The sequence below is a fragment of the Nyctereutes procyonoides genome, unplaced genomic scaffold (assembly GCF_905146905.1).
Source record: "Nyctereutes procyonoides isolate TBG_1078 unplaced genomic scaffold, NYPRO_anot_genome, whole genome shotgun sequence".
Classification (NCBI taxonomy): domain Eukaryota; kingdom Metazoa; phylum Chordata; class Mammalia; order Carnivora; family Canidae; genus Nyctereutes; species Nyctereutes procyonoides.
In genome coordinates this window covers 67,563,627-67,585,724 of record NW_026575051.1, presented here as the reverse complement: position 1 = coordinate 67,585,724, position 22,098 = coordinate 67,563,627, and the positions used below count along the sequence as shown (strand labels likewise).

Sequence of the window (22,098 nt, the reverse complement as noted above, 5' to 3'; positions counted from 1 at the left end):
TAATTGATCTTTTCAAAGAATCAGCCTTTGTTTTAATTGACTTTCTCAACTGATTTCCTGTTTTCAATTTCATTTACTTCTAATTTTTATTATTTCTTTCTTCTGCCTACTTTGGATTTAATTAGCTCTTTTTTTTTTCTAATTCCCTAACATGGAAGTTTAGATGATTGATTTTAGGTCTTTCTTCTTTTTTAATATATACATTCCATGCTATACATTTCCTTCTAAGCACTGCTTTCACTGTGTCTCACAACTTTTAAGAAGTTTTGTTTTCATTTAGTTCAAAACATTTCTAAATTTCTGAGAGTTCTTCTTGCCCTGTGTTACTTGAAGTATGTCGCTTAATTTCTGAGTATTACAGTATTTTCCAGCTGTTATTGATTTCTAGTTGTTTCATTGTGGTTTGAGAGCGGACATTGTATGATTTCTACTCTTAAACTTGATGTTTTTTGCCCCCAAATGTGATCTATCTTGATGAATGTTACATGTGAGCTTGAGAAGAATGTATATTCTATTGTTATATAAAGTAGTCTATAGATGTCCCTTATGTCCAGTTGACTGAGTTTTTGAGTTCAACCATGTACTTTAAAAAAAAAAAAAACAACAACAACCACAACATTTTATTTATTTATTCATGAGAGACACACAGAGAGAGAGAGGCAGAGACACAGGCAGAGGGAGAAGCAGGCTTCATGCAGAGAGCCCAACGTGGGACTCAATCCCGGGTCTCCAGGATCATGCCCTGGGCCGAAGGCAGGTGCTAATAAACCACTGAGCCACCCAGGCTGCCCGAGTTCAACCATGTCCTTCCATCATTTTCTGCCTACTGGATCTGTCCATTTCTGATAGAGTTGCAAAAGTCTTCAACTATTAGTGGATTCATCTATATCTCCTTGCAGTTCTATCAGTTTTGCCTCATGTATTTTCATGCTCTATTGTTGGACACATACATGTTAATGATCATTATGTCTTCTTGGAGAATTGACCACCTTATCAATATGTAATGCCTCTCTTTATCCCTGATAACTTTCCCTGGTCTGAAGTTAGCTCTGTCTGAATTAATATAGCTACTCCTACCTTGTTTGGATTAGTGTTACAATGATTAGGACCTGAGCCAAAGGCAGATGCTCAGAGTCACCCAAGTGTCCCTCATATAGACAACATTTAGTTGGGTCTTATCTCTTGATGCACTCTGACAATCTGTCTTAATTGGTGCATTAAGAGCACTGACAGTCAAAATTATTGTTGACATAGCTGGATTCATATCTATCTATCATATATATTACTGTTTTCAGTTTGTTGCTCTTTGTTGTTATTTTTGTCTTACATTACTTTTGTCTTTTGTGGGTTTTTTTTTTTTTTTAAGATTTTATTTATTTAGGGCAGCCTAGGTGGCTCAGTGGTTTGGCACTGCCTTCAGCCCTGGGGGTGATCCTGGAGACCCGGGATCGAGTCCCATGTTGGGCTCCCTGCATGGAGCCTGCTTCTCCCTCTGCCTGTGTCTCTGCCTGTGTCTCTGCCTCTGTCTCTCTCTGTGTGTCTCTCACGAATAAATAAATAAAAACTTTATTAAAAAATATTTTATTTATTTACGAGAGACACAGAGAGAGAGGCAGAGACATAGGCAGAGGGAGAAGCACGCTCCTTGTGGGAAGCCTGATGTGAGACTCAATCCCAGGACCTCATCACAACCTGAGGTAAGGACAGATGCTCAACCACTGACCCACCCAGGTGCCCCGGTCTTTGTGAGTTTTTAAAAAGATTTTTTTTTTTTTTAAGATTTTATTTATTGGGCAGCCCAGGTAGCTCAGCGGTTTAGCACCGCTTTCAGCCCAAGGCATGATCCTGGAGACCCAGGATCGAGATTTGATTTATTTATTTATTTATTTATTTATTTATTTATTTATTTATTTATTTATTTATTTATGAGAGACACACACAGAGAGAGAGAGAGAAGCACAGACACTGACAGAGGGAGAAGTAGAGAAACTGGTGGGGGAGGAGTAGAGGAAAAGACAAGCAGACTTCTCACTGAGCATGGATCCCAATTTAGGGCTGAATCCTGCAACCCTGAGATCATGACCTGAGAGGAAATCAAGAATCAGACACTCAACCCACTGAGCCACTCAGGAACCCCAAGGTTTTATTTTTAAATAATCTCTGCAACCAACCTGGAGTTCCCACTCACAATCCCAAGATCAAGAGTTGCATGCTATACTGACTAGCCAGCCAGGTGCATCTGTATTTTGTGGGTTTAAATGGCATTTTATATGATTCCATTTTCTCTCCTTTCTTAGTATATTTGGTTAAACTTTTTTTTAAAAGATTTTATTTATTTATTCATAGAGACACAGAGAGAGAATGAGAGGCAGAGACACAGGCAGAGGGAGAAGCAGGCTCCATGCAGAGAGCCTGACGTGGGACTCGATCCAGGGTCTCTAGGATCACGCCCCGGGCTGCAGGCGGCACTAAACCGCTGCGCCACCGGGGCTGCCCTTTTTTTTTTTTTTAAGATTTTAAGTAATCTCTGCACCTAACATGGGGCTCAAACTCAAAATCCAAGATCAAGAGTCATATGCTCTACCTACTGAGCCAGCCTGGAGCCCCTAAACTTCTTTATAAACTTCTTAGAAGTGCCTGGGTAGCTCATTGGTTAAGCATCCAATTCTTGATTTTGGCTCATGCCATGATCTCGGGGTCGTGAGATCAAGCCCCAAGTTGGGCTGTGCTTGGCATGGAGCCTGCTTAAGATTCTCTCTCCCTCTGCTCCCCCCAATCTTACTCAATCTTTCTCATAAATAAATAAAAACACTTTTTAGTGGTTGCCCTGGAGTTTGCAATATATTTACAATTAATCTATGTCCACTTTTTTTTAAGATTTTATTTATTCATGAGAGACACAGAGAAGCAGAGACATAGGCAAGGGAGAAGCAGGCTCCCAGCAGGAAGCCTGATGCGGGTCTCAATCCCAAGACCCCAGAACCATGACCTGAGCCAAAGACAGACACTTAAGCACTGACCCATCCAGGTGCCCCTCCACATCCACTTTCAGATAACAATTTACTACTTCATGGAGTGTACAAGTACCTTACAATACAAAAATACTCTTAATTCCTCCTTCCTGTCCCTTTTATCATTTGTGTCATCCATTTTACTTATACATAAGCACACATGTCTTAGTCCATCTGAGGAGTTAAAAAGGAATTTCCTATACTGCGTGGCTTATAGACAACAGAAATGTATTTTCCACAGTTCTGGAAGCTAGCAAGTCTAAGATCAAAGCAACAGCAGGTTTGGTGTCTTATGAGGGCCTATTTCCTGATTCATACACAGCCATCTTTTCACTGTGTTGTCACATGGAACAAGGAACAAAGGAGCTCTCAAGAGTCTCTTTTTACAAGGGCACTAATACTATTCAAGAAGGCTTCACCCTCATGACTTAATTACTTCCGAAAGGCCCCACCTTGTAATACCATCACCCTCGGAGTTAGGATTTTAACACATGAATTTTGGGAGAACACATTCTTTCTATAGCAATCCATATATACAAAAGCATAGTTAATCAAATATATTGTTATTAGTATTTCAACAAATTTATCTGGTGATCAAGAATAAAAAAATTTTTTTTTCTTCTAAGATTTTATTTATTCATGAGAGACACACAGAAGAGAGAGGCAGAAGCAGTCTCCCTGCAGGGAGCCTGATGTGGGACTTGATCCTGGCCAAAGGGAGGCGGCGCTCAACCACTGAGCCACCCAGACATCCCAAAAATAAGTTTTGATTTTACCTTCACTTATTCCTTCTCTGATGATCATACTTTCTGTATGCAAATCCAAGCTTCTGACTCCTATCATTCTACTTCCCTCTAAATAACTTCTAACATTTCTTGCAAGGAAGGTCTACTGGCAATAAATTCCCTCAATTTTTGTCTTTATGTACTTTTTGAAAGTCTCTCTCACATTTAAAGAATAATTTTGCAGAGTACTAAATTCTAGCTTGGTGGGTTTTTTCTTTCAACATTTAAAATATTTCATTCCAAATGTCTTCTTGCTTGCATAGTTATTGAGAAGTCACATGTAATTCTTCTTTGCTCCACTATAGGTAAGGTATTTTTCCCTCTCTGGTTTCTTTCAGATTTTAAATTTATTGTTGATTTTCTAGAAATGAAAATATCCCTAGACTTAGGGATTTTTTGGCATTTATCCTACTTGGTGTTCTCTGAGCATCCTGAATCTGTGGTTTGATGCTTGATATTAATTTGGGGAAATTCTTAGTCATTATCGCTTAAAAGTTCAGGTTTTTATTTTACTGTTAAGATGGAGTGGTGACTTCCAGCTTCTCAGTGCCAGACCAGAAACCAGAAATGTGTCTGATAACATTTTATTGAATGCCAGATACTGTGTTTTACTTTGTTGAGTGTTGGCTATATTAAAAACATTTTCAGTGTTGGGGTGCCTGGGTGGCTCAGTCAGTTGGGTGTCCAACTCTCAGTTTTGGCTCAGGTCATGATCTCAGGGTTGTGGGATCAAGCCCCACATTGGGCTCCACACTTAGCTTGGAGTCTGCTTGTCCCTCTTTCTCCCCCTCTGCCCTACTCCTTCACTCTTGAGCTCTCTAATAAATAAATACATAAAATCTTTTTAAAATATATTCTTCAGGGGCACCTGGGTGGCTCAGTTGGGTGTCTGCCTTCAGCTCAGGTCATGATCTCAGAGTCCTGGGATTGAGCTCCGTATTGGGCTCCCTGCTCACTGGGGAGTCTGCTTCTCCCTCTCCCTCAGCCCCTGCTCATGCTTGCTCACCCTCTCTCAAAGAAATAAATAAAAACCATTAAAATAATTCTTCAGTGTTGTCTGAGATGCAGTTACTTGGAAAACAGTTTGATCCTTTCAGTTCTTGTTTTTAATTTTGTTAGGTGACACAAAAGCCTCATTTAGGCTAATTATGCTCTGAAGCAAAAACCCTTCTGAGTACTGTGTCCATGCTCCACGAAATATGAGGTTTTCTACACCGGCTGAGAACTGCAAGCTCCAGGGATTGTTCAGATGGCTCTTTTCCCTGCCTCCAGGGGCTTTCTGGCATACATGTTATCAAGTAGTCTACTGAAGACTCCAGGAGGGTTCTCTGTAGCTTTCTTGAAGCTCTCTTGAAGCTTTCTCTCTGTATTCCCCTGATATTCTGCTATGCAAGCTCCAGCTCTCTTGGTCTTGGGTTTCCAGTTCTATCTCAACTCAGAAAGACTTCTGAATTTCATCTGGACTCCTCCTCCTTATACTGTAACCTGGAAATTCTCTCCAGGCAGTATCTAAGTATCTAAGGAAATTGTGAGGCCACCTCACTTGTTTCCTGGGGTGGAACAATTTATGCACCAAAATGGGAATGACAGTGTGGCAGACAAAATAATGTCTCCCTAAAATGCCTAGAACTTATGAATGTTATATATAAAGGGTATTTTGCAGATGTGATTAAGTTCAGGATCTTTAGATAGGATGGTTACTCTGGATTTTTTGTATGAGCCCAACCTAGTTACGGGGGACCTTTTAAGAGGGACATAGGAGTATAAGAATCAGAGATATGATGACAGAAGCAGGTGAGAGAGATTTGAAGATGTTATACTCTTAGTTTTGAATATGGAGGAAGGGCCCTCAAGCCAAGGAAAAGTAGGCAGTCTCTAGTAGTTGGAAAAGACAAGGGATTCTCCCCTGGAGTCTCCACAAGGAATGCAGCCCTACCAACATCTTGATTTTATCCCCATAAGGTTTAATCTATTTAGAATTTGACCTCCAGAACTCTAATAAATTTAATGGTGTTTTAAGCCACTAAATTTGTGATAATTTGTTACAGCGGCAGTAGGAAACTAATATAATCACCAAATAGAAGCATGAAATATGATTAGAAAATAACAGTTTGTGGGGAACCATGGGTGGCTCAGCAGTTTGGTGCCTGCCTTTGGCCCCGGGCGCAATCCTGGAGTCCCAGGATCGAGTCCCGCGTGGGGCTCCCGGCATGGAGCCTGCTTTTCCCTCCTCCTGTGTCTCTGCCTCTCTCTCTCTCTCCCTATGTCTATCATAAATACTAAATAAATAAATCTTTAAAAAAAGAAAATAACAGTTTGTGAAGACATCACGACAGTGAAAGAACTCTTATTTGGATTTGAGAAAACTAGGATCTTTGCTATCTTGACATCTTTATTCATGATATGCAAGTATGGCTACATTAAACCCAGACCAAAGTATCAGTTGTCCCCCTTGCCCCCCAAAAAGAGAAACATTTTAAAAGAAAAAAATATACCAGTATCTAGAAACTACCTATTGTCACTAACAAAGGTGTATGTTCACTCTGTATTGAGTCAATAATGTGTACTTCTAGATAATTTTATAAACAGGATTCCCTTATTCTATAAGGGAATAATGGTGGAAGTCGTAAAAGAGAGACAGCAAATCCATATTAGAATCAATGACATTTATGGAAGATAATACATGCCAGACACATTAGGAAGTTTGGGCAGTTTCATATGGGCACAAAACGAAATGAAAACAGTAGATTCTAAAAAATTATCAGCTGCTGCTGAATAGCTAACCACATGATACCATCAATAATTTGACTCAGCTGGCCACATCTGTCAATGCATTTGTTATGACCAACTATATAGTACATAATAAACAAATACCTGGATCTCCAAACATTTCCATATTGGCCTTAAGGAATAATTCCACATGGAGCACCTTAGCAATATAATCCTACCATTATTTGTGAGCAAAAGCCAACCACTGCATTCAGTGCCAGAAGCAGTATTATAACAGCTACACAGAGACTGTAGTTCCAAGATTAGTTTGTTAAGTAATTCTAGTAAGTCAGTAAGACAGATCAATGGTGAAGAAATTCATTGGTGAAGTTCCAGTCTTACAAAATACTTCATGGTTGGAAAAGATTATTTTACTAAATTCCAAACATTTATTCTCATTTACAGGTAGGGAACTAAAACACATTACGTTCTCTTCAGAATATAAGACTCTATTATTCTCTTCAATTTCAGGTAGAAAGAACTACATCAGTTTAGATCAGTTTCTTTAAAAAAAAAAAAAAAGATTTTATTTATTTACTCATGAGAGACCAAGAGAGAGGCAGAGGCAGAGACACAGGCAGAGGGAGAAGCAAGCTCCATGCAGGGAGCCTGATGCAGGACTCAATCCCAGGACCCTGGGGTCATGCCCTGAGCCGAGGTCAGATGCCCAACCAGAGCCACCCAGGCGTCCCTAGATCAGTTTCTTTAGCAAGATTACAAATCTCAAGAATCTTCCATTCTACTTCCTTATACTTTTCTCTATTTTTCAAAATGTGTAATGTATTAAATAGGATTAATGACTTACACAGGAGACAAGTTATTTTTCTCACATAAAGGCCAGGGGTAGGTGGTTGCTTGCAGTGCCTTCTCTGCCTGAACAGCAGCAGCAGTCACAGGTTTGGAAGGACATTCACACTCACAAGACCCAATTGGCCTAATGGGACTGAATCCAGCACCAGATTAACTTAACTTTATAGGAAACAACACAGCAGCACAAGGCTTGTTTCAACAGGAGGCTTTACTCTGGCACCAAGTGTCAGTGCAGATATAAGGAAAGGAGATCATTAGGGTGGGTGCAGATGCTACGCTGGCTTAGAAACTTCAGGCTTTCCAAGAAGCAACATCTCTTGAAACAGCCATGAGTGTAGCTTTCAGGATTCTTAGTAATAAGAAACACAATATTTGACACATCTGGCTGGCTCAATCAGTAGAGCATGCAACTCTTGATCTCAGGGTTGTGATTTCAAGCACCATGTTGGGCATGGAGCCTACTTAAAAAAATACAAACAAAATACACAGTGCTTAAGTAGGTCCAAAGTCCACATTTTCCAAAGGGCATTTAGAGCTGCCGTAGTCTTCCTGGTCCATACAGTTTACCAATAAGGGGGTCTTTTTTTTTTTTTAAGTAGGCTCCATGCACAGCGTGGAGCCCAACTCAGGGCTTGAACTCACAACCCTGAGATCAATACCTGAGTTGAGATCAAGAATTGGATGCTTAACCAACTAAGCCACCCAGGCACCCCAATAAGGGGTCATTTTTAATCACAATACTGCCTGACATCACAGTTGACATTCTCTTATTACCTTCTCTAGTAGATTTCTAGAGAAACATGGCTAAAAGGTAAACTTGAAGTCCTTTTACAAGGGAGAAAAAGAAAGGGTTTTATTATTAACCTTCTTTATTCTTGGCAAACCAGGGCAGCATCATATGAGGATCCAATCTTATATCTTGTTGCTCTGTCACTCACGGCTTCTATTTCCAAGGTTTCTTTACCGTCCAGAAAGCCTGCTGAAACTCTAGCTACCACATCCATGTTCCAGCAGGAAAAAAGAGAAGATGAACTGACTCATCTCCCTTTATGCCTTAAGGTTTAAGGAAGCTTTCTAGAACCATCCACCACTCAACACTTAAAATTCCCACGTCACTGGCCAGAACTTAGTCATATGGCCACATATATACATATGTACACATATATGGGCACATTGCTAACTTGAATAATTCTGGGATTATTAACAAAACAAAGAAAGAACAAATACTAGGTCAGGTAATGAGCAAGATGGGTCAGAGATAACGATAATGGAAGAATCAAGAGATTTACTGGCTTAGAAAAGGACCATAGACCAAGGAATGTAGGCAGCCTCTAGAAGCTGGAAATGGCCTTCAGATGACAGTAAGAAAATGGGACACTGATCCTTCAATGGCAAAGAATTAAAATCTGCCAACAACTAAACAGGGAAACAGTCTCCCCACCCCTAACCTCCAGAAAAGAATGAAGTCCTGCCAATACCTTGATTTTAGCCCAGGCCATGTGAGACAGCTGACTTACAAAACTGTTAATATACTTGTGTCATTTTAAACTGCTAAGTTTGTAGTAATTTGTGACGGTTGCAATAAAAAAACTTATATACTTACCTTAATAAAACTTTCAATTTAAAGGGCTTATCAGAGAAGGGTCCCTATAGTCATTTATAGCAGATTTTTAAAAATTCAATTTGGATCTTGTCCTTAATGACTCTGGTATATTAAACTGTGTTATAATCAGAAATGCACGTATAGCCAATAAAACTAGTAAAATAGTGAACAACTGAAAGCTACACAATTCTTTTATATCAAAAATCCAAACAAAAAGTTCATGACTAGTTATAATGAGAAACATTTCATCTAGGAGAGATTTCTAAGGTAGTATCTTGAGTTTCCATAAAAACATAACTGTCTGTCTCAGAGGAAGGGATATCATCAAGAAGAGGACCAGAATTGTCTACTTCCAAGTTCAGTGATTTCCCCTGTTCATAACCCAAGCTTGAATTATCTTTCATTTGAATCTCTTCCTCTTCCAACTCCAAAGATTTATCTGAGGCTGGAGCTCCAATATCGTCATCTTCATTTTCATGCAGAAAGCTACATATCATGTTGGGTCTATAGGAGAAATCATTGTCCTTGATTTGCAGCCATTCCACACCACCTAACGAGGGATGGTGAGGGATAGGAGGACAAACCAAGAAAGAAGTATGAAAAAGGAATTTCAGTTACTTTACCTATATTTCCCTTTATTTTAATTTTTTTTTTAAGTAGGGTCCATGCTTAGTGTGGAACCCAATTCAGGGCTTGAACTCACGACATTGAGATCAAGACCTGAGTTGAGATCAAGAGTCAGACACTCAATCAACTGAGCCACTCAGGCACACCTCTCTTTAAATTTTCATCCTATGAATACATGTCATAATAAAACCCCAACATAAACCAATGAACATGGTGCCATAACTACTGAAAAACGATCACATTATTTCCATCTTACATGGAGACCCTGGAATGTCTATACTGTATGCAACATCAAAATTACTTTAAGTGAAAAACAAGAAACAGAAACACAAAATCACTACAAGTGAAATCTAGTCAATAATATTGTAGTAACTATATGGTAACTGATGGTTACCTACACTTATGGTGAGCATTTTGTAATGCATATAATTATTAAATCACTATGTTGTACACCTGAAACTAATATAATACTGTATTCTCAATTATACTTCAATTAAATTTAAGATTTTATTTATTCATTAAAGAGAGACACCAAGCACAGGATGGGGGAGGGGCTGAGGAAGAGGGAGAAGCAGACTCCCTGCTGAACAGGGAGCCCGACTCGGCTCAATTCCAGGACCCCAGGGATCATGACCTGACCTAAAGGCAGATGCCTGGGACGCCTGGGTGGCTCAGCGGTTGAGCATCTGCCTTTGGCTCAGGTCGTGATCCCGCTGTCCCAGGATCGAGTCCTGCATTGGGCTCCCTGCATGGAGGCTGCTTCTCGCTCTGCCTGTGTTTTCTGCCTCTCTCTCTCTGTGTCTCTCATGAATAAATATCTTGAAAAAAAATAAAGGCAGATGCTTAACTGACTGAACCACCCAGGTCCCCCTCCAAAGAATTCAGACCATAAAAAAAAAAAAAAATCACTAAAAGTAATCAACTTCAATTACTATTCCAAATTCCTTTTCCAGAGTCCAGTTCCCAACTCAGAGATAATCTGAGCTCTTACTGCACCTTATGCCTTATAGAAAAGTCTGTCACTTCCCTATAATTTTCTCCTCAGTTTGCATAATAGATGATACTACCCTATCATCTTTCTTTTCCCCCCATCACCTTTCAACTCAACACCCACATGTCATTTTAAGTTAGAACATCCAACTATGGGATCCCTGGGTGGCTCAGCGGTTTAGCGCCTGCCTTTGGCCCAGGGCGCGATCCTGGAGCCCCGGGATCGAATCCCACATCGGGCTCCTGGTGCATGGAGCCTGCTTCTCCCTCTGCCTGTGTCTCTGCCTCTCTCTCACTGTGTGCCTATCATAAATAAATAAAAATTTAAAAAAAAAAAAGAACATCCAACTATGAAATAAAACACCTCCCAACAAAAAGAAAGAAACTTGAAAAACATTGTTATCCTTTTCATACTTACAGCCCTAGTCTAACAAAGAACTTTCACAAACAAGAATGGCACTCAGTGGGCAGTCTGCTTCCCGACACTCTCCCTCCCTCCAACTCTTGGTTTCAGCTCAGGTCATGACCTCAGGGTTGTAGGATTGAGCCCTGTATTCAGGCTCTGCACTCAGTGTAAAGTCTGTTTGAGATTCTCTCCCTCGGGGCACCTGGGTGGCTCAGTTGGTTAAGCATCTGCCTTCAGCTCAGGTCATGATCCCAGGGTCCTGGGATCGAGCTCCATATCAGGCTGTCTGTTCAGCAGGAAGCCTGCTTCTCCTTCTCCCTGCCATTTGCCCTGCTTGTGCTCTGTATCACATAAACAAATAAAATCTTAAAAAAAAAAAAAGATTCTCTCCCTCTCCTTATCCTTCCCCTTCTACCCGTGAGCACACTAAAATAAGTAAATAAAATCTTAAAAATAATAATGCTAGTCATTTCTTCTTTCATCCATATGAACCTTTCAGTCAAATATTTTCAATGGATCCTCATTAATTTGTATAGCAAGCCTGAACTATTCATTGTCATGTTCAAAATTCCACTAGATAGGGGATCCCTGGGTGGCTTGGTGGTTTAGCGCCTGCCTTGGGATCAGGGTGTGATCCTGGAGTCCTGGATCGAGTCCCACATTAGGCTCCCTGCATGGAGCCTGCTTCTCCCTCTGCCTGTGTCTCTGCCCCACCCCCTCTGTCTCTCATGAATGAATTAAAAAAAAAAAAAACTTAAAAAAAAAATAGAATCTTAAAAGAATTCCATTAGATAGCTCTAATATACAGCAATTTATCTTGCCACCCTGTTCCCCACCGTAAACTCTTCTGTGACTGCTGAAACCTCCTTATAGCTGATGCCATGTCTTCTCAAATGTTATTTCCATAAAATCTCCTTCTATCAAAAGTTGACTGGTCCTTTTCTCTCCAGTCGGCATCAACTATTCTTTCATTTTCCCCCCCTGCAACAGCATCATTTACCTAGTCGCCGGATTCAAAACCTTGACGCCATCCTGCAGCTTATTTTGCTATTTAGCATAATATGTGTCACATACCAGATACTTAAAATAAATGGAATGAAATGGGTGTTGAGTCACATTCATACATGTGTTTCAATGTGATTTACTTTAGAGTGCAAATTCCCAGAAGGTGAGGACCACATCTCTTGCTAGTTTTTTCTGCCGGCAGCATACTGCCATGTTCCGTTAACAACCGCCAACACGGCCCCCACAGAACTTCACTTTCCTGGTATTCGTGCCCCTATGTCATCTCCTCCCACAACGAACAGCACATGGCAGAAATGCCAGACTGTGACTTCTAGGCTGGCTCATAGAAGATACCATGGCTTCTACCTTGTCCCAATCACTTGACCTGGGAGAAGCTGGCTACCATGTCCGGGGGTGCTCTCACAGTACTGTGGGGACGCAACAAACGGAGGCCTCCCGCTGAAAGCTGACATAGCCTACCAAGCATGTGAGGGAGCCGTCCTCTGTATTTCCAGATCACCGCAGCCCAGCCAACGTATTGACTGCAACCTTAAGACAGAAATCGAGCCAGAACTGCCTGGCTAAGCTGATCCCAAATTCGTGAGTCCTGGTAAAATATTTTTGTTATTTTTTTAAACCATTTAAATTTAGGGGCACCTGGGAGGCTCAGCAGTTGAGCATCTGCCTTCAGCTCAGGGTGTGACCCCAAGGTCCCAGGATCGAGTCCCACATCAGGCTCCCTGCAGGGAGCCTGCTTCTCCCTCTGCCTGTGTCTCTGCCTCTCTCTGTGTCTCTCATGGAAAAATAAATAAAAATTAATTAATTAATTAAAAAGTTTAGAGGTAATTTTTTATGCAGCAATATATCCTTGAACAGATGGCTAATGAATTTATGTAATTAAACACAATACCCAAATCTTCCCAAAGACCTATTAGATTATTAAAGACTACTGGACAGTAAATTCTACAACTTCCTTCTTCAAAAAAGAATATCTAAATAATAACTAAGCTACCTGATATGTAGCTACCTTTCAAGTTCATTCTAGAACTTCAAGTACCTCTTTTCTCCTGTTATTGCAGAGTGCTAAAAAGGAGATAAGTTTTGGGATATACATGTTAAGAACAAAGATTTTTTTATGCACTTATGTGTAATTGGTATAATTAACTTCTACATGATTAATATACCTTCACATGTTTATTCCTTAAAATACAATAAATCAAACCATAAATACTCATCACTAGAATCAGTCATGTCAACTAGAGTTTGAAATATGTCTTTGAGCAATGAGGGTTTTTTTTTCAAATTATGTGACTTTCTAAAAATTGAAGTATAGCTGAGGGGCACCTGGGTGGCTCACTCGGTTAGGTGTCTGACTTTGGCTCAGGTCGTGATCTCTGGGTCCTGGGACAGAGCCCCATGTCTGGCTCCCCACTCAGTGGGGACTTTGCTTCCTCTCTCCCCATCTCTTTGCCCCTCCCCTGCTTATCCTCTGTCTCTCTTTCTCGAATAAATAAAATCTTAAAAAAAAAATTGAAGTATAGTTGATACACAATGTGACATTAGTTTCAGATGTACAAAGTAGTGATTTGAAAAGTCTATACATTATGCTATGCTTATCGCAACTTAACAACCATCTGTCACTACACAACACTATTACAATACCAGAGACTGTACTTCCTAAGCTGTACAATTCCCATAACTCACTCATGCATAACTGGAAGCCAGTTATCTCCCACTTTCTTTCAACCATTTTGCCCATCTCACCACTCCCTCCTCTCTGGCAACCATCAGTTTGCTGTCTGTATTTATAGATCTGTTTCTGCTTTTTGTTTATTTGTTTTGTTTTGTATATTCCACATAAAAGTGAAATCATACATTTGTCTTTCTCTTATTTCACTATGAGCAATGAGCTTTTTAAACTAGCAAGTGATTATTTATCTCCACAAAAATGTGCCTGCTATGGGTGCAAGAAGCATAGTCTAAAGTCTCTACTTTGGGATAACCAGCAACTGGAGAGGGCTCAGTGGATGCAAATTAAGAGTGGAACTCATCAGATCCAACAACTGTGGTCCTAGAGTCCCACCCTCACATATGAAGCCAGCTTCTTCTAGTCTTCCCCAAGACTTCCCCAAGAAGAAGACTTCTTCCCCAAGAAGATTGCCACTACTGCCACAAATTTTCAGGAGATTCTCTGGGGTTACACTTGAAAATCCAATCCTATCATCTCCACTTACAAAAAGTTTTAATTGGGACGCCTGGGGGCTCAGTGGTTGAGCATCTGCCTTGGGCTCAGGGCGTCATCCCAAAGTCCCAGGATCAAGTGCCTGCATTGGGCTCCCTGCATGGAGCCTGCTTCTCCCTCTGCCTATGTCTCTGCTTCTCTCTGTGTCTCTCGTGAATAAATAAAATCTTAAAAAAAAAGTTTTAATTAAGGGGGTAAAGGAGTGGTAGCTACTGAATTCTCTAGGGCTTGGAAATCTATCAAGTTTCTTGACAAACTCACAAACATTTCTAATGCAAAGCAAGTAAGAGATTTCCTACATGTCTCCAGTGCCCTCTGCTACACTAGAGTTCAAATGACTTTTATCTTTTTTTTTTTTTAAGTAGGCTCCATGCCCAGAGTGGAGCCCTATATGGGGCTTGAACTCACAACCATGAGATAAAGACCTGAACTGAGATCAAGAGTCAGGTGCTAATCCAACTGAGCTACCCAGGCACCCCTACAGTTCAAATGAATTTTAAATCTATATCTGGTACTTTTCATGGAGCACTCTCAATTTTCATATTACATAGTTGTCACTACAAAGTAGAAGGAATGTCCTGGCAGCAATGTGTCATTGTCAAAGCCAAGAGTAAATCACCTATTTTCAGAGAACTAAGTGAACTAACCTACACTTTCTTCTCCTTCTTTCTTTTCTGTCAGAAGAGTTCTTGTCATGCTGAGCTTCTTCATTGTATGGCATTTATATTTTAGTACCGTTTTACTACTGCCTTCTGCATCACCTAGAATATAAATTGAAAGGAATTGTTTTACTGTTGATGCCATCAAATCATCATGTTAAGCTTCAAGAGTTCCAGTTCATGGAGTTACACTAAATTACTTACTATCAAGATAGTGTAGTAAGTTCAAGATTTAACTCAACCCCCTGCTCCCAACACAGAGAAATGACAGATAAAATACATAACAACTAGGCAGCCCAAGTGGCTCAGCGGTTTAGCACCGCCTTCAGCCCAGGGCGTGATCCTTGAGACCCGGGATCGAGTCCCACATCGGGCTCCCTGTGTGGAGCCTGCTTCTCCCTCCACCTCTCTGTGTGTGTGTGTGTCATGAATAAATAAATAAAATCTTTAAAAAAAAATGCATAACAACTGAATGCACAGCTGGACCCCAAAACAACAAACCTCACCAGAGGACCAAAACACAAAGGTGTGAGTGAAATTAAATCTACCAACCCGCTAGGCTCCAGCCTGAAGTAAAGAAGTGGGACCAGGAATTTGGCCTTACAAGGTAATGAGATCTCAAATTCTACCACTCAAAACGAAGCACCAAAGTCAGACTTACTACCTGAGACTGGAGTCAGGACATTCTCAATCACAAAAGAAGGCAGAGAAAAAAAACCTGCCAACCCTGCTGCCTGGGGTTACAGCTTTATAGGAAACCATGGGTACAGGCAGGAAAGAGGACAAGGCTTTGAGCTACAGGTGTGAAGCACACTGAAAATTCCCACAGGCTACTATGTGTCACTGATACGACACGAGAAAGGATCAGTGCACTACCTATTAGTTTGAGCCACAGGGAACTGGTCATATTCAGTTCAAATCTGTCACTTCATATGGTCAAACCTAATACTCAGTAATCTAGTAATTCCATTTCTAAGTTTATATCTTAGAGACATTTTTGCACACATGCACAAAGAGACACAAAAATACTCATGGCAACATTTTTGCAGTGTGTTAATAAGCATAGTCACACACTGAGCGGGGGCACCTGACGGGATGAGCACTAGGTGTTATGCTATATGTTGGCAAACTGAACTCCAATAAAAAAAAATAAAAAATTAAAAAATTAAAAGCATAAGCATAGTCACAGGCTCTGGACTAGACTGCCTGGGTTCAAATCCTGACTCTGTCTCTTACTTCATGTATGACCTTGGGAATGTTATTTACCTCTCTGTGCTTCAGTTTCTTCAAACATAAAATGAAGACAACAATGGTATCTATCCCACAGACTTGTGATGAGGATTAAATGAGTTAATACATGTAGCATTTGGAACAAAGCCTTACATATAGAAGGCATTCAATAAATTTTTGTAGTTATTAATAATTACTGGTAAAAATGAGGCAATCAACATATCAATAACTGGAGATTAAATTTTGTGGTATTGTCACAAAAGAATACTAAGCAACAGGGAAAACAGAATTCTACATACTAACATGCATAAAATCTCAAAATCTATCTCTAACTGAAAAAAAAAATACACAATGAGGGCAGCCCCCGGTGACGCAGTGGTTTGGCGCCACCTGCAGCCTGGGGTGTGATCCTGGAGACCAGGGATCGAGTCCCACATCGGGCTCCCTGCGTGGAGCCTGCTTCTCCCTCTGTCTGTGTCTCTGCCCCTCTCTGTGTCTATGAATAAATAAAATCTATAAAAAAAAATACACAATGATACATATAATATGCTATAGTTTATATCAACTTTGAAAATACACAAAGAGGTGCTGTTCATTGTGGATACATATACTTGTAATACAAAATCAGGTATAGGAAAGAAAAACATCAAATTCAGGGGAGTGATTATCAAGACAGAGAAAGGGAGTATGTTTAGAGGGGGTATACATGAGGCTTCAAATGGATCTGCAACGTTTTTTAACTATTTGGCAAAATGATAGGATTTGATATAGCTAGACAATGGGCACATGAGATGCTTACTTTTAATATTCACTGTACAAAAGTAAGTTTGCATATTTCATAGAAAAAAAGATTTGAGGGAAAAAAAAGAAAAAAGATTTGAGTCAGCAGTCTAAGCACTTACCATGTTCAACATTTTCTTCAAATATAACACAGGTCCCAAGAGTGTCTGCAGAGGGTTAAAGGCAACTTGTTGAGAATTACGAGTTAACTTTCTCTGATAAAGCATATTAAAAAAAGGAGTTTCATCTATCTGACATCCTCCTACCTTCATACTCTCCAGCAAAGACATAGTTGTCCACTTGCAGAATGGGCCTCTCGGTGTCAACTCCCTACAACAGAATACAGGATAATTTAAAAAATCATCATTAAAGACACCTAGGTGGCTTAGCAGTTAAGCATGTCTGCCTTCAGCTCAGGACATGATCCTGGGGTCCCGGGATGGAGTCCCACGTCGGGCTCCCTGCATGGAGCCTCCTTCTCCTTCTGCCTGTGCCTCTGCCTCTCTCTCTCTCTCTCTCATGAATAAATAAATAAAATCTTAAAAAAATAATACTAATCATTACAAAAAGCCTTGCAGGGGCACCTCAGTGGCTCAGTTGGCTAAATGATCTCAGGGTCGTGAAATCCAGCCCCACATTGGGTTCTGTGCCGGCATAGAGCCTGCTTAGGATATTTCCTCTCTCCCTGCCTTTGCCCCTCTCCCCCTTTCCGTCTCTAAAAAACCAAGAAACCTTAGAGGGTTGAGTGAAATGGGTGAAGGTACTTATTTTATAACTGAAAGTTTGTATCTTTTGACTAAGTCCTGGGGATGTGGCATACCTCAACACTTTACTTAATACCACAGAGTACATTTAAAAGTTGCTAAGAGAGGGATGCGTGGGTGGCTCAGCAGCTGAGCCTCCTCTCAGGGCGGGAGTTCCAGGAGTTCCAGGATCGAGTCCCTAGTCCCACACCTGGCTCCCTGCAGGAAGCCTGCTTCTCCCTCTGCCTGTGACTCTACCTCTTTTCTCACAAATAAACAAAATCTTATAAAAGGGGGGGGGGGATTATCTGTGCAACAACAAAAAAAAAGTCGCTAAGGGTAAATCTTAGAAGTTATTACAACAGAGGGCCCGGCTAGCTGTTTGTAGAGCATGCGACTCTTGATTTCAGAGTTGTGAGTTCAGCCCCACGTTGGGCACAGACCTTACTTAAAAAAAAAAAAAATTACAAGAAAAAAATTTTAATTTTTTTCTTAAGATTTTATTCATTTATTCAGGAAAGACACACAGAGAGGTAGAGACACAGGCAGAGGGAGAAGCAGGCTGCACACAGGGAGCCCAATGTGGGATCCCAGGTCTCCAGGATCACACCCCGGGCTGCAGGCGGCGCCAAACAGCTGCGCCACGGAGGCTGCCTGAAAAAACAATTTTAACATGTGTAGTGATGGATGTTTAACTAGACTTAATGCAATGACTGTTCCCTCAGTACATACAACTATTAAATCCTGATGTTGTACACTTGAAACAATGTTTTTGTTTTGTTTTGTTTCATTTTTTTATTCATGAGAGACACAGAAAGAGAGAGTCAGAGACATACAAAGAGAGAAGCAGGCTCCTTTGCAGGGAGTCCATTGTGGGACTCCATCCTGTGACTCCAGGATCACGCCCTGAGCCAAAGGCAGGTGCTCAACCACTGAGCCACCCAGGCATCCCAAAACAATGTTATATGTCAATTAGATCTCAATTAAAACAAAATTGAGTCTTCAATATGTAACTTTGCTTCCAAGGAGAGGGATCTCCAAAACTGGGAAACCTCTGGAGCTTGTCCTTGCAAGGGCGACAGAAGCTAAAAATGCTCTGATCACAGTGGCTACAACCTGAAGGATACTTAATTCATATCCAAGTAGCCAGCTGTATTTCCATCAACATTCTCTTCAAGTGGGACCCCCGGGGTGCCTCAGCGGTTGAGCATCTGTCTTTGGCTCAGGGCGTAACCCTGGGGTCCCAGGATCGAGTCCCACATCGGGCTGCCGGTGCATGGAGCCTGGTTCTCCCTCTGCCTGTGTCTCTGCCTCTCTCTCTCTCTCTCTGATGAATAAATAAATAAAATCTAAAAAAATTAAAAAAAAACTAATTTTCAAAGGGCATAAGCTCTAAGCCATGAAGGCAATACTATGTCTCCTTTCCTCCTAAGGGAATGGTTTTCTAGTTTGTATGCTATGTTTTAATATTAAAATTACTTTGCAGATTGTGTATACACGTTTTTGTAAATACATGGAGTATCTCTGAAAGGATCGGTAAGAAACTGGTAAAATTCGTTGTCTATGGGAAGGGGATGAAGGGGAACAGGGATGGAAACTTACTTCTTACTCTATATCCTTTTTTACTCTACATCCTTTTGTAAATTGTTCAAAATAAAAAAAATTAGGTCATAAATAGTACGATAACCTTGACTAGAAGTATGAGGTTTATCTGAAGAGGACTTCTTGGATTATTACATTGACCATAAAACACACATATTCTTGGGGCACCTGTGTGGCTTAGTAGGTTAAGTGTCTGCCTTTGTTTGGGTCATGATCCTAGGGTCCCGCGTCGGGCTCTCTGCACGGAGCCTCTCTCTCTCTCTCTGTGTGTGTCTCTCATAATTAAATAAAATCAAGAAAGAAAAGAAAGAAAAAGAAAGTGTGCAGAAAGCCCCCCCCCCGCCCCGCAATTCTAGAAGACTCACCAAAATCTTGCATTTATTTTCACATTTTGATAGAAAGTCTGAATCAATAATTCCGGACAGCTCCACCAGAACCAACTGCTCCTGGGGGGACAAAGCGGGGTCACCGCGCCGCCCGGGGGCGCGCACGCGCAGTCAGCGCCGACGCCCCGCACCCCCTGGGCGGCGACCCCGACTCGGGAACCCCGGGCCGCGCTCGCACCGACAGGCGGCCGGCGACCTTTCTCACCTGAGGTAACTGCCTCTCCTTCCCCCATCGCAGCACCGCGGGCAGCCAGGGCCGAGGCCGGCGGCGGTCCGGGGCCCCCAGTCCCGCCAGCCGCACCCCGACTCCCTGCCCCACACGCCGCCCCCGCCGCGCGGGCCGCCGCCGCGCCACTCACGGCTTCCTCCTCGTCCTCGTCCGCGTCCTCCGGGATCCGCTCCTCCACCGCCGCCATTGTCCCGCGCCTTCCCGGAACCTCCGCGGCCCCGGCCACGCCCCTCCGCGGCCGCCATCTTGGGTGCGGGCAGCAGCCGACCCGGGCCGGAGGCTGCTGCGGCCCCGCGGACGGCTGCTGCCAGGACGCGAGATGGCGGCGCCGGGGCCTCCTCCTCGGCCCGTGCCGGGAGCGGGACGACTGTGGCTGTGGTGGCGGCCGGGCCGGGCAGGCCTGTGCGCGAGGACACCGTCGGGGCCACCGGCCCGGGGTGGGGGAGAGGGCTGTGGAGGGACGGAGGACCAGGAAGGTGCGAGCGGGCGGCCGCGGGGCTCAGCGGCTGAGCGGCGCCTTCGGCCCAGGGCGTGACCCCGGGGTCCCGCGATCGAGTCCCGCGTCAGGCTCCCGAACGGAGCCTGCTCCTCCCTCCGCCTGGGTCTCTGTCTCTCTCTGTCTCTCGTGATTAAACAAATAAAATCTTAAAAAAAAAAAAAAAGAATTAGAAGAAGGTGCAAGCAAGGAGGCCGCCGGTTGAGAGGAAGGCGAAGAGGCCTCGCCTTGGCCCTGACTCAACATTGCTGGGGAAGAAAAAAAAATTTTTTTAAATTAAAAATTTGCATATAAAAAATAAAAATAAATAAAAAATTGCGTATATTTACTCACGAGAAAGAAGCAGAGACCCAGGCAGAGGGAGAAGAGCAGGCTCCGTGCGGGGAGCCCAACGCGGGACTCGAACCCGGGACCCTGGGGTCACGCCCTGGGTCGGAGGCGGCGCTAAACCGCCGAGCCCCCGCCGCGGGCTGCCCAAGAACTCCTCACTACCCCGTGAGCGCCGCTCCTCAATCCAAGTTCTCCTTGACCCGAGTCAAGGGCCCCTTCAAGGGTAGAGGATGTAAGGAGGGCGGAGAGCGGAGGCCTGCCAGCTGGGGACCAGGAGGGGGAGAAAGAGACCCACCAGTGCCGCCCTAGGGGCTGTAATCCCGGGGGAGGGGAGCCTCGAACGGAATCTGCTTACACTCCAGGGGTGCCCCGATCGTGAAGTCCGTGACCTCTGTACGCGAGACGGATGATCTAGCTCCAAAGCGCACGAGCTTTGGGGTCGGATCCGGGGCCAGTTCAGCTGCATTGTTAGCAGCGAGGTCTCAGGCGGGTTGGTTAGTGCCGGGGATGAAATGACGTGATACGTGTAAAATAGATTTCGCCCGCTATCTGGCACACAGTAAGCATTTAACGTGGGTTTTATCTCTTAGTAGTGATATACAAAATTGTATAGAGTATTGACTTCTAGTGTGCGTGCTGCCAGAGCGAACACTGCAGTATTGACTCTTAAAAAACACTTTGCACGTATCCTTCCAGCTTCTTTCTACACATACTGTATTTTATTTATTTATTCGTGAGAGACAGAGAGAGAGAGAGGCAGAGACATAGGCAGAGGGAGAAGCAGGCTCCCTGCAGGGAGCCTGATGTGGGTGGGACTCAATCCCGGGACCCCGGGGTCATGCCCTGGGCCAAAGGCAGACACTCAACCGCGGAGCCACCCGGGCTGCCATATACATACTTTTATCATTATTTTTTAAGATTTTTATTTATTAGTTTATTCAAGAGAGACACAGGCAGAGGGAGAAGCAGGCTCCCTGCGGGGACCCCTATGTGGACTCGACCCCAGGACTCCAGGGTCACGCCCTGGGCCGAAGGCAGCCGCCCAACCGCTCCCTGAGCCGTCGAGGTGTCCGTCTACACTTAACTTTAAGTGTTATATTTATACCTCTGTTTTTAGCTTGCTTTTCTCACTATATACAGTATCATGGATGTTTTTCCAAGTTCTCCATGGTAAATGCAGATCTGCATCATAGTTTTTAGCAACCGTGTAGTATTTATTGTGTAATATTATTTCCCAACACTTGCATGGCCTGGCTGGCTCAGTTGGTAGAGCATTCGACTCTTGAATTCAGGGTTTTAAGTTCCAGCCCCACCTTGGGTGTAGAGATTACTTAAAATATTTAAAAAGTATATATTACACAACATTTTAGTAAACATCTTTGTGCATTTTTACAC

The 22,098-nt window shown here is 42.6% G+C and overlaps 1 protein-coding gene across 1 annotated transcript; it reads right to left on the bottom strand.

The window, feature by feature from the left end:
- Positions 1-6,447: 6,447 nt before the first annotated feature.
- GTF3C6 (general transcription factor IIIC subunit 6) lies at positions 6,448-20,339 on the bottom strand. The gene is made up of 6 exons (XM_055330172.1): positions 20,008-20,339; positions 19,628-19,708; positions 17,184-17,247; positions 17,040-17,084; positions 14,896-15,009; positions 6,448-9,528 (listed from the first exon to the last, which is right to left on the bottom strand). Exons 1-6 carry the CDS (start codon positions 20,062-20,064, stop codon positions 9,224-9,226), a joined length of 666 nt encoding a protein of 221 aa, XP_055186147.1. The 5' UTR covers positions 20,065-20,339; the 3' UTR covers positions 6,448-9,223.
- Positions 20,340-22,098: the final 1,759 nt, after the last annotated feature.